The sequence below is a fragment of the Trifolium pratense genome, linkage group LG7, assembly GCF_020283565.1.
Source record: "Trifolium pratense cultivar HEN17-A07 linkage group LG7, ARS_RC_1.1, whole genome shotgun sequence".
Classification (NCBI taxonomy): domain Eukaryota; kingdom Viridiplantae; phylum Streptophyta; class Magnoliopsida; order Fabales; family Fabaceae; genus Trifolium; species Trifolium pratense.
This window is the reverse complement of record NC_060065.1, coordinates 22,348,607-22,360,672: the sequence shown is the minus strand read 5'-3', so window position 1 is coordinate 22,360,672 and position 12,066 is coordinate 22,348,607. Positions and strand designations below refer to the sequence as shown.

At 31.4% G+C, this 12,066-nt stretch overlaps 1 protein-coding gene across 1 annotated transcript; it reads left to right on the top strand.

The window, feature by feature from the left end:
* The first annotated feature begins 978 nt into the window (after positions 1-978).
* Positions 979-4,426, top strand: LOC123898707 (myb family transcription factor PHL5-like). Its single transcript, XM_045949722.1, has 7 exons — positions 979-1,431; positions 1,913-2,084; positions 2,167-2,246; positions 2,346-2,385; positions 3,285-3,339; positions 3,520-3,589; positions 3,831-4,426. Exons 1-7 carry the CDS (start codon positions 1,021-1,023, stop codon positions 3,957-3,959), a joined length of 957 nt encoding a protein of 318 aa, XP_045805678.1. The 5' UTR covers positions 979-1,020; the 3' UTR covers positions 3,960-4,426.
* The last annotated feature ends 7,640 nt before the right edge of the window (positions 4,427-12,066 follow it).

Genomic DNA, 12,066 nt, shown 5'->3' with positions numbered 1-12,066 from the left:
AAAATTTAAAAGTCTCAAATATAAGTAAAAGTCTATCATATTTATTATGTTTATTATTAATATTTTATGTTTACCCTTAATGATTACACTGTTTTCACGATTTCCAACAAAAGATAAGAATAAAAGTGGAAATGTGGTAGTTTTTTCTCATGATATAAATGCACTTTATCTACTTTCTTAAAGAGTAGAGGGAGTACCCCTCAAGAAACTGGTCCCGTGACATTACAATTTACAAATCTCAAAAACAGAAAAATAAACTTGTGCTCTTTACTTTATACCAAAAATTTGGAAATGAATTTGATGCAATAACTTGCGGATAATGACATCAACTAGATCTAAATTAATGGTTGAGATCGTTTATAATCAATTTTATAAATGTGTAATTAAAAAGTCTAATCTCAAATTAATGGTTAAGATTCACGCCATATAAATATTTGTGGAGATATTTTCGAAGGTAACCTATAGAACTGACAATATGCATGTGTATAAACTTTTTACATAGTCATTGCATAACAAATTTTTTTGTCAAGTAATAACTTTTTAAAGTGAATAAGTGAGAGAGTATCATGATTCAAATTCTGATCTCTACATAATACATGCAATCCTTAGTGGTCTGGTCTGTGTTCTCTATTGGCTTGTTTGCTTAATATAAAGCTTTCTTATAAAAAAAAAAAAAACCTAAGGAACCATGTGCTTAACGATTAATCTCTTAAAATATTATAAGTCATATAATGAAAGAAAAAAGTGTCAATGGAAGTAAAAAAAATAAGAAAAGGAAAGATTTTGCTTAAACAAAAAAGAAAAGGAAAGATTCAAAGAGTTACATGAATTGTTTCAAAAAAAAAAAAAAACAAAACAAAGAGTTACATGATTATGAGGTATTTGACAACCGCTAAATAAGGACACTTTTTTTTCATGATGTTTTTGTTGTGTTTCTTCTTCTATATTAGGCTCGTGGCATGTAAAGGAACATAAGAAGTAAAGTAAACCAACTCCTTTCACATCAAATATTGCTCCAAAATGCACATAAATCAATGGGAATTATATGAACATCAAAGTTTTGAGCCTTACAACATAGTCACTCCTCTAGAAGCTATTATTCATGAATCAAATGCAAATGAAACTTATTATTATCATCATAATATTGACATTCCTATTTGGAACAATGAATTTTGCATGACAACAAAAACAGACTCACCTTTTTTGCTTTGTCAAGCCTCTAAAGATCAACCTACAACCTCATTTCAACTGGGTCTTGAATCTTTAATGTGTAGCAGTGATGATGAAGATAGTATTTCTTCTGAAAAGTGTAGTAAATTTCCCAAGCCAATTTGTGAGCAGTCCCGGTCTCCACAACAACATAAGAAGTTGGTGGAGACTGATTCTGCCCCAAATCAAAAGTCCCTTGAAATTTCCTTTGAGAGATATCAGGTACTTACTTCTTACTAGCTTTCTTAATACATTTTAAATTTGTATATTAATATCACAAGTTTATGTTAGATCACACCATAGCGACTAGTCATGGCAAGTGCACCACCGTGCTACTACATTATTTAATTACAATAATAGAGTTTTAGTTTGTTTCGTAAATAATGATTGAGACATGCTTGAAATACAAAGTTGAGATAAGCATTTTGGGAACTGGGGTTCTTAAGTTATAATTTTAAGTGATAAAATTTAAATGATCACACGTCCAAATTGTCAAATGCGATTCTTAATACAGTTACGTTGCGGTTATACATGTCATTAAAAATCACACGGCATTAAAATCCATATGGTGGTTAAAAAGGAAATTTTGATTAAGTATTAAAATCATTCATCCAATGATCCACCTACCAATTTCTATGTAACATAGTACATCCTTATTCATTTTCTCCTAAACTAAACTGTGCCATAAATGTCTTATCATCAGTTGGAATCATTTACAAATCAAGACAAGAAATCTTCACCTTATGGCTTTGATTTTGCAACATCTACCAACTTTGACTCAAAGATAACTTCAAAGGGTAAAAGAAGATTAAGATGGACAAAAGAATTGCATGAGCCATTTATTATGACAGTCAACCAGCTTGGTGGTCCAGAAAGTAAGTTTAGATAACTCATGATCTTAATTAATTACATCTTATCTGGAGCTTAATTTAATCATTGATGATTAATTAATTACAGAGGCAAAGCCTAAGGCTATACTACAGATGATGGGTTTGGATCATATGCTCACAATTTCTCATGTTAAAAGTCATTTGCAGGTAAGTTTAATTTATTTTTATCACACAATTGCTAATATGCATATGTGCTAATTAACTACTAAGTTCCTATTTAATATTTCTATTATAATTTTCTTGCAGAAATATCGTTCTACATTACACACTCACAAAGCTTTGAAAGGTAATTTACTTGCCAGAGTTATGCTAAGAACACACATTGTCACATAAAAAATACATGCAACTTGTACTCTTGACCGTATTTATACGGTAAATAATATTTTTTTAAATATAAGGAAGAATTTTTATGACACAAAAAATTGAGTTGTGTTACTAATCAATTTTACTATTTCATTAATCGTATTTTTTTAATTTATTTTTTAATAGAGAGAAGAATTTTTATAACACGAAAATTGAATTTTGTCTTACTTTTTTTTTAATGTATAATTCTTAGTTTAGAAGCTCAAAACACTTAAACATGTACTTAACATTGTTTTGAATGGTTGTGTAAAAAAAAAACATTGTTTTGAATGGTTAAGAAACGTGTAATTGAGGGACAAAGTTCATTCTTTAGCGTAATCGTTTGAAGAAATATAAGGGAGTTACAATTGAGAACTATTTGCCGATATCTCGGTTAAATTTGAAGTTCGACAATAATATATTTTTTTCACCATCAGTATTCGGTCCATTGGGCTGCCTAATCTGATTCGAAGGTAAGTTCTGACATTAAGTGATTTCAGTCTCTAGCCCTTCCGATTGTAGTTGTGGAGATCGAACTGTGATCCTTCCTACTAAGTCCAACGTCAATCATCATTAGACCAACTAATGATTTGTGAAGTGAAGTTTGACAACAATATTTGACCGGTGTTTACCCGCTATCACCTAATTTATCAATTATATCGTCTGCTCACTACTTTTATAAAATATCCCTTATTCTAATTACACATTTATCACTACTTTTCCAAAACAATTCATAATCATCATTGTGTGTGTATATATAGTCCTCAATGGTCATCAATAATAAATTAATTTTGTTGTAAATATTATAAAAATTTCCAATATTTATTTACCTTGGTGTTTCAGGAACATCTGAGGAAAGGAAGAGAACAGATGGGATTAATGAGCTTCAAGTCAAAATGTAACATAACATTGATTTCATTGAACTATGATATAACCTAGGATTTATTTTAAGATCTTCATTTATTGTCCATATTCCCTTTTCTTCTCATTTTTTCTTCTATGACACTAAAATGTCAATGCAAAATGTATGCAAGTATTTCTCCAAGTTAAATTTAACAAATTTTCTACTCCCTTACAGCCAAAGGCAAATAGCGGAATCACAACAATTGCAACTTGAGGTTGAAAGGAGCAATCAACGACAATTGGAGGTTTAAATTTTCTTTTTTTTGCGCTCTTAATCATAAATATATATTATGCTTCAAAAGAAAATCATAAATTTAAAGTTTAAAAAACTATATGTAAAATGGATGAAAGACATAAAATGATAAAAATAACGAAAAAAAAAATAAAAGACTAAATTATTACCTAAATTAATTAAGAAACTAAAATTGTAATTTTTCCTTGTTATTTATTTATTTATTTATTTATTTATTTTGTCTTGAGGAACAGATGCAGCGAAATTTGCAACTGGTAATTGAACAGCAAAGGAAGCAACTCAAATTAATGTTATATCAACAAAAGCAAAGAAAGCAACTCAAAGTATATCGATCGATTCTAGGGTCAAGCAATGATTATTGAGATGGATGCGCAAATAGTTGTGAAATCTTTGTAGACGAAATCGTACCCTAGGGATTACTGGGCTAAACCAAGTGTTTGTGTCTTTGGTGGAAATTTTCTCATCCCACCCACTCACTTTCTCACTTTCTCACTTACTCCCCTAGCGTGCAACAAAAATTCGGAAAATACGTTCTGAACATTTTTTTTAGTGTAAAATTTACACTATAAAAAGTTCGGAAAACATTTTCCGAATTACTAGGAGATAGGGGAGAAAGTGAGTGGGTAGGATGAGAAAAATTCTCTTTGGTGGGGCGGGTTGGTAACAGGGTTGGCCATAATATAGCCAAATGGGCTTTGTATGTACCAAATAAGGAGTGGTTGTCATATGTATCCCCTCAGATAGCTCTTCATATCCAAAATGATGTGAGGAGTAATTGAGCTGTTTTTTTTTTTGGTAATAATATTTCATTTGTCAAAAAAAAAATAATTATTCTACCATTACAATTAATTTGATGAGTCATGCTGCTAACTAGTGTTTTCTGGACACGAGTTAAGTAAAAAAAGTAATTTATGTATTGAAATATCATTTTTATATTTTAAAGATATTGATTACACAAATTTTAAAATTATTTAATATTTTTATTTTTCTTAACTTATACTTCCTCCAGTCTTATATACAAGGAACACATTGAGAAAAACACACATACCAATTATGCTTATTTTTTTTATTAAAAATCTTAAAATGTTATGTGTTATTCCAAAATTAACCTTGAAAATATATCTATGTAATTAATGCATAACATTGGAATAAGTTGCATTTTATACAATTTAATAAGGGTATAAAAGAGATTATCTATTTAATAAAGAATAATTTTAAAGAGTGTTTCTTATAAAAAAGGACCAAATTTTTTTTCTAAAATGTTCCTTATATATTAGACCGGTGGGAGTACAACACAAGCATTAGTTTACATTTTCCTTAATTAATTAGCTTCTATATAGTATTAGACAAGAAAGAGTCATCAAAATGTCACCGGAAATTTTAATAATTTTTCTTGTTATCAAAAGCTTTAGAAAATGGAGTAACAATAAGGAAAGATTGAGGAAAAACGAGACTAAAAAACCCATCACTTTGGACACACAAATTAGTGAATGGTTTGCCTGTGCTTTTATATCATAAACTAGATATACATCAATCTTTTAAAGTATCTAATGAATAAACTATTTTTTATATTTAGGACTAGATAAAGTATTAAATAACAAATCTACCCCCAAAAAAAGTATTAAACAACAGAATAACAGTGTATATGTTGCATAGGTGTGGGTACGGTACCGATATCCAGTACTGGTACCGGTACGTGGTATGATATTTTTAAAAAAACTAAGGTACGGGTACGCTCGTATATTATATTTTTTAATATAGTTATATAATTAAAATAATAAAATTATATTCTTAAAACAAATAGTTAAACATAAAGAATAATTTTTAATATAGTAATATAATTAAACTTTAAAAGTAGTTATATTGTGGTTTACAAGTTTAGGAAATTAGGAGTAGTAGTAAGACTATGCAGCTCTGTTTTTTAAAATAAATAAAAAGAAAAAGAGACTGAATCGATTATAATTATAAACTAAAGTGAATCTTTATTAAATAAAAAGAATGGGATTGGGAAGTGTTGCAAAAAAAAAAGAATGAGAATAGTTTTTTAGGCTTAAATATGAAAACGATCCTTGCAATTACGGCTAGTTTTGATTTTAGTCTCTGCCAAAAAAAAAGTTTGATTTTAGTGCCTGCAATTTTTAAAAAGGTCCTTGAGCTGAAAATATGTACTAGAAATAATATAGTGTGAAAATATAAATGTCACATACATTATCCGATGATCTACCGACCCTATGGAAAATAAATGTTACAAGTGGCTAATTAATATATACTGAAAGTCTGAAACTTTACCTGAAGAAGTTATGACATTTTAGGCTTGGACATGGGACACCAAGTACATAATTTCCTTTTGTAACTACAAATCAGTACTAGTTAAATTATGTAGACCTGCATGGTAAATAGTTGTTATTTATTTGTCAATTTTAGTCACAAATATGGATGCTAGTTGTAACACCCAAACCCGTTATTTAATTATCTCTGCCTTTATAAAATCTTTTTCGAAAATACGCAGCGGAAAAATTAAAAATCTGATTTATAAAGCGCTGGTTTGAATATCACAAACTTCATTCAAAGATAATACTAATACATTTATCTAGTAAAATATTCGAATGAACTAAAAACAAAACCTCGCATCGAACGATGCGTTATTAGTTATACAAAACGGATACTTTTCAAATGAAAGCTTAAGACCAACAGAGTATACTAAGAGGACTACATGCATATACATATAAAAACCCCTTTTTCCCGTGTCTCAATCAGAGCAGAGCTTCACCATTGCACTCGGACGAGGCTAACACATAACCTGTCAACCTGGACCCCCAAAGGTCCAGCAATTACACATAGCAGAGAGTTAGAAAACATAAACATAAATATAAGTGTGAGTAGTATACTACACACTTCACACGCTATCATACATTTCTAACTCACGCACATACATCGTCAAATACGACTACCAATTAATCATTCATTTACAAACACACCAATCATATAGTTTCACGTCTTCTCGGACACTACCAAAGTGTTCATTTTATAGTCATGACGGACTCTACACTTGTTCATTTTATAGTCATGACGGACTCTGCTCATATACCAAGACATGGCAACAATCACAGTATTAAACAATTAGTAAATACCAAAGCTTAACACATACGGAAAACTCATTACGATCCAATCAGATAATGTCACATAACAATTATCAAATACATGTGCATTTACCCTAATGCATCTAATGCCAATTATCCAATGTCATGTCATCCCTAGACACGACTAATGCATGTGGTACCAATTGCCTTTTACCCCTCATGGATAAGTTAAACAGTTTTACATCTTGCCGGATTGTTCGGAACTTACCAAACCTTCATATCCCTCATGGATAAGTTAAACAGTTTTACATCTTGCCGGATTGTTCGGAACTTACCAAACCTTCATATCCCTCATGGATAAGTTAAACAGTTTTATATCCTGCTGGATAGCAGCTCTAGATCTTATGGATTCATCAAATCCGATCCTCGGCTTCCTTATGGACTCAAAAATCCATTTAAATCTATTGGAACCCTAGTTTCCAATTCAACATATATATACATGAATGCATGTATGTTTACACATATCATCAATATGATATTTCTAGCTCGAAGCTACTCATTATGAATGCGGAAACACAATTCCAACATCTAACACATTAGGATAACACAATATCCTATCACTCAAATCATAATTATTCACATGATAATTATCTGCATAACCATTTTTATACACATAAAGTTTCATTTACACTTATGTCATAAAACACACATCATTTCCTTAACATTGCAAATTAATGCTAAAACATAAACATAGTCACTTGAACTACAAGTCATTGCATACGCGTGCGAATCATATAACGATTAACAATAAGCATTAACGACATCAACATGTATCAACAAACATGTAAGGATACCCTTAAACCATGTTACAAGTGCCTAATTGCACTTAAAACAATTATCAAAAAGTTGCTGTCACAGTGCTGTTCGCTAAGCGAATCCGTAGCGAACACGTAGCGAACCCGTAGCGAACCCGTAGCGAACATGTTCGCTGTAGCGAACAGGTAGCGAACTACATCAGAGGGTTACAGGTACATGGCGAACAGATAGCGAATCCGTAGCGAGCATGTTCGCTGTAGCGAACAGGTAGCGAACCACACCAGAAAATATCTGTTCTTGAGTTTTCTAAGGCGGTTTAACATGGAATCCACTCAAAAATTCGTCTAGACATGTTATAAATTCTTATAAACAGCTAATTCAAGCATATATGGTACTTATGAACATTAATTAACACTCACAAACACCCACATACATCACACTTACAAATTCATACCAATTTCTTGCATTTTAAGCAAGTTTAACAAAACATGCAAATCATTGATCAAACATCTACATATACCCATTTTCAACTTCCCAAAGTTGTTTACCTCATCTATCATGAGTTCACTACACATGTTAGGATCAAAAGAATCCAATTTCCATTAAGAAAATCACCCACAAAACCCACAAGAAAATAGAGTGGAAAGAGTTTGGGAATGGAGGAATCGACATCCTCCCCTCTTTCGAATCACTCACGAATATGTAATCTAACTCTCGTACCTTAGCTCGACGAATCCACAAGCTTGCTCTTCTCTTTCTCTCCCACGAGCTCTCCCTCTCCCTCATGAGCTCCTCCTCTTGCTCTTTCTCAAGAATTGCAACTTATGAGACTATTCATGGTTTGACTTGGCTACTTATAGCTCTCTCTATTCTCATGGATCAAAGCCCAATTGGCTAAGCCCAATTACCACTTACACGCCCCAAGGCCCAATCAACATAACTTCTCGCTCATTAACTTACGTTCTCGCTAAACGATTATTCGCCGCTTAATAATTTAATTATAAATCACGCCCTCGCGAAATAAAATAATTAAATAACGAATACTAAATTTTGGGTCGTTACACTAGTATGCAGTTGCAGTTAATCAACATTATTGACTTTGATAGGGAAAAAAATAAAACATACATCATTTTCTGCATCATTTTGTTTGTAGAACAAAAACAAATACATAGATATATGACACATTGTTCTTGTGCGATATCCACTCAAACTGTGCATCATGGGTACTTTCATATTGTGGCGTCCACCATGGGGCAATCAGAATTCAGAACAATGTTAAGTGAACATCATGGGTATCGAGTGAGATAAAGAGTTAATGGAGATGGTAAGAATACTCGACATCAGTGTAGAGAGGCGGTGGTAATACTCGATGTCAGCCTAGAGAGGCGGTGGCAATGCTCGATGTCAGCCTGGAGAGGCGGTGATAACAATATTCTGGTTACGTTTGAAACTTAAAACATCAACTTTAATATGAAGATGCAGATGCGCTAGTGGTGTAAAGTTCTTATTATTGGTGTGATATTTTAGCGCATCACACAATCTAGGCAAGCTTTGCAATGTTGCAGGATTGGTGCTCATAGGCTGGCGACGATAACTAGATAAGCAAAAACTAGAAAATTGGATGAATGATGAAAGCATGAAGAAGATGATTGAAAGCAAAGTAAAAAAGTTTTATTCATCCACACTCGGCCAACGAAATCTCTTTTTTACAAAGTATACACTTGACCTTTATTTATACTAGCTACACTAATGACTTGTGAACTATGTCTCTTACACATAAAGCAACTAACTTCACAATTGGTTGTAACTAACTCACAAGTTGTTGTAACCAACTTATTAACAAACTAAAACTAACTTCAAACTAACAATGTATCAAAGGTGTGAATATCTGTACTCTGCAGATACTCCAACATCAGTCAGCACATTTGAATTACACTTCAACACTTCCCTTTAATTCAAATGCTCTGACACTAAGTTGCTTCCTCAAACATTCAAATCTGTCAAGTTTCACAGCTTTTGTAAAACCATATGCTAGTTGTTCCTCTGTTGACCCGATTCATTACTTTCTCTCTAATGAAATGGAACCTGCTCTCCATTCATAATCCAAAGTGCCTTTAAGATACCAAAATATCCTCTTTGCAGCTATCAAATGAGATTTTCAAGTATCATGCATAAATCTACTCATCACACTTACTGAATAACAAATATCATGCCTGCTGTTGCAAACATACCTCAATATGCCAACCATCTGTCTAAACAAGGTTGAGTCCGCTTTTTCTTCACTGCTGCACTCATCTAGTTTTGAATTTGTCTCTGATGGATTTGAAATTGATTTGCATCTATTCATTTCAAATTTATCTAATAATTCACCAATATGTACTTCTATTGATGCATTACTATACCATCCTTTAATTTTGAGAATTCCATTCCTAAAAAGAATGAAAGTTCACCAATATTAGACATTTCAAATTCTGATTTTAACTTGTCCTTCACATCTTCAATTCCTGCAATTCTACTGCCAGTCAGACGCAAGTCATCCACATACAAACAAATTATAATATGATTTCACCAGTTTTGAAGCTTTGCACATAAACTCCAAATTCCACTATACATTTGTTAAATCCAATTTGGATAAGAAACTCATCAATTCTCCTAACACATAAACTCTTAACTACACTATAACATTACTCTAACACTTATATATGATCACATAATTAAACAGATTTTCTCCTTAAAAATTGTTGTCAATTTATGTGAAAATATAAATGTCACAGACATTATCCGATGATCTACCGGCCCTATGAAAAATAAATGTCACAAGTGGATAATTAATACTGAAACTTTACCTGAAGAAGTTATGACATTTTAGGCTTTGACATGGGACACCTGGTACATAATTTTCTTTTGTAACTACAAATCAATACTAGTTAAATTATGTAGACCTGCATGGTAAATAGTTGCCATTTACTTGTCAATTTTAGTCACAAATATGGATGCTAGTATGTAGTTGCAGTTAATCAACATTATTGAGTTTGATAGGGAAAAAACATAAAATATACATCATTTTCGGCATCATTTTGTTTGTAGAACAAAAACAAATACATAGATATATGGCACATTGTTCTTGTGTGATGTCCACTCAAACTGTGCAGCTTCTGTATGTATTGTGTTTTTGCGATATTCTTTTCTTTTCTTTCATTGAATTTATGTGCTTTGGTTTTAATCTAACTTATTTTTTATTTTCATTATTTTCACCACTCCAAAATTACTAGTTTAAAGGTATGTGTGTTAAAATAAACACTTTCTCATTAATGTGTCAAAGTTTAGTAGTTTAAAGGTACGTGTGTTACAATGACACGCCCATCTTACATCAATATAGTACTTTTTTTCCGGTTTTTAATATAAGAAAAATTTCATATTTTAGATATATTGTGTCGCTCACCGTGGAGAAATAAGAACAATTTGAATTGAGCATCTTAGGTACTGAGTGAGATATTGAGGGACTTTCCGTAGACAATTTGGAATTGTGGAAACTAAAGATAGAAACAATTTTAATATTCGAGATGATGGATAAAACATGAAGTGTTGTTATCGGGTGCCTCAGAGATAAAGAGTTAATGGAGATGATAAGAATACTCCACATCAGTCTGAAGAGGCAGTGGTAATACTCAACGTCAACCTGGAGAGACGGTGGTAATAATACTTGACATCAATCTGGAGAAGCGGCGCTAAGAATATTCGGGATACGTTTGAAACAACAACTTTAATATGAGGATGCAGATGCGCTAGTGGTGTGAAGTTCTTATTATTGGTGTGATATTTTAGATGAATTCACAACACATTGAAAGATTGATGATCTAGATTATATCATAAACTAGATATACATCAATCTTTTAAAGTATCTAATGAATAAACTATTTTTTATATTTAGGACTAGATAAAGTATTAAATAACAAATCTATCCCCAAAAAAAGTATTAAACATTAGAATAACAGTGTATATGTTGCATATGTGTGGGTACGGTACCGATATCCGGTACTGGTACCGGTACGTGGTACGACATTTTTAAAAAAACTAACGTATGGGTACGCTCGTATATTTTTTTTTAATATAGTTATATAATTAAAATAATAAAATTATATTCTTAAAACAAATAGTTAAACCTAAAGAATAATTTTTAATATAGTAATATAATTAAACTTTAAAAGTAGTTATATTGTGGTTTACAAGTTTAGGAAATTAGGAGTAGTAGTAAGACTATGCATCTCTGTTTTTTAAAATAAATAAAAAGGAAAAGAGACTGAATCGATTCTAATTATAAACTAAAGTGAATCTTTATTAAAAAAAAAATGGGATTGGGAAGTGATGCAAAAAAAAAAAAGAATGAGAATAGTTTTTTAGGCTTAAGTATGAAAACGATTTTTGCAATTACGGCTTGTTTTGATTTTAGTCCCTGCAAAAAAAAAAGTTTGATTTTAGTGCCTGCAATTTTTAAAAAGGTCCTTGAGGTGAAAATACTATACTAGAAATAATATAGTGTGAAAATATAAATGTCACATACATTATCCGATGA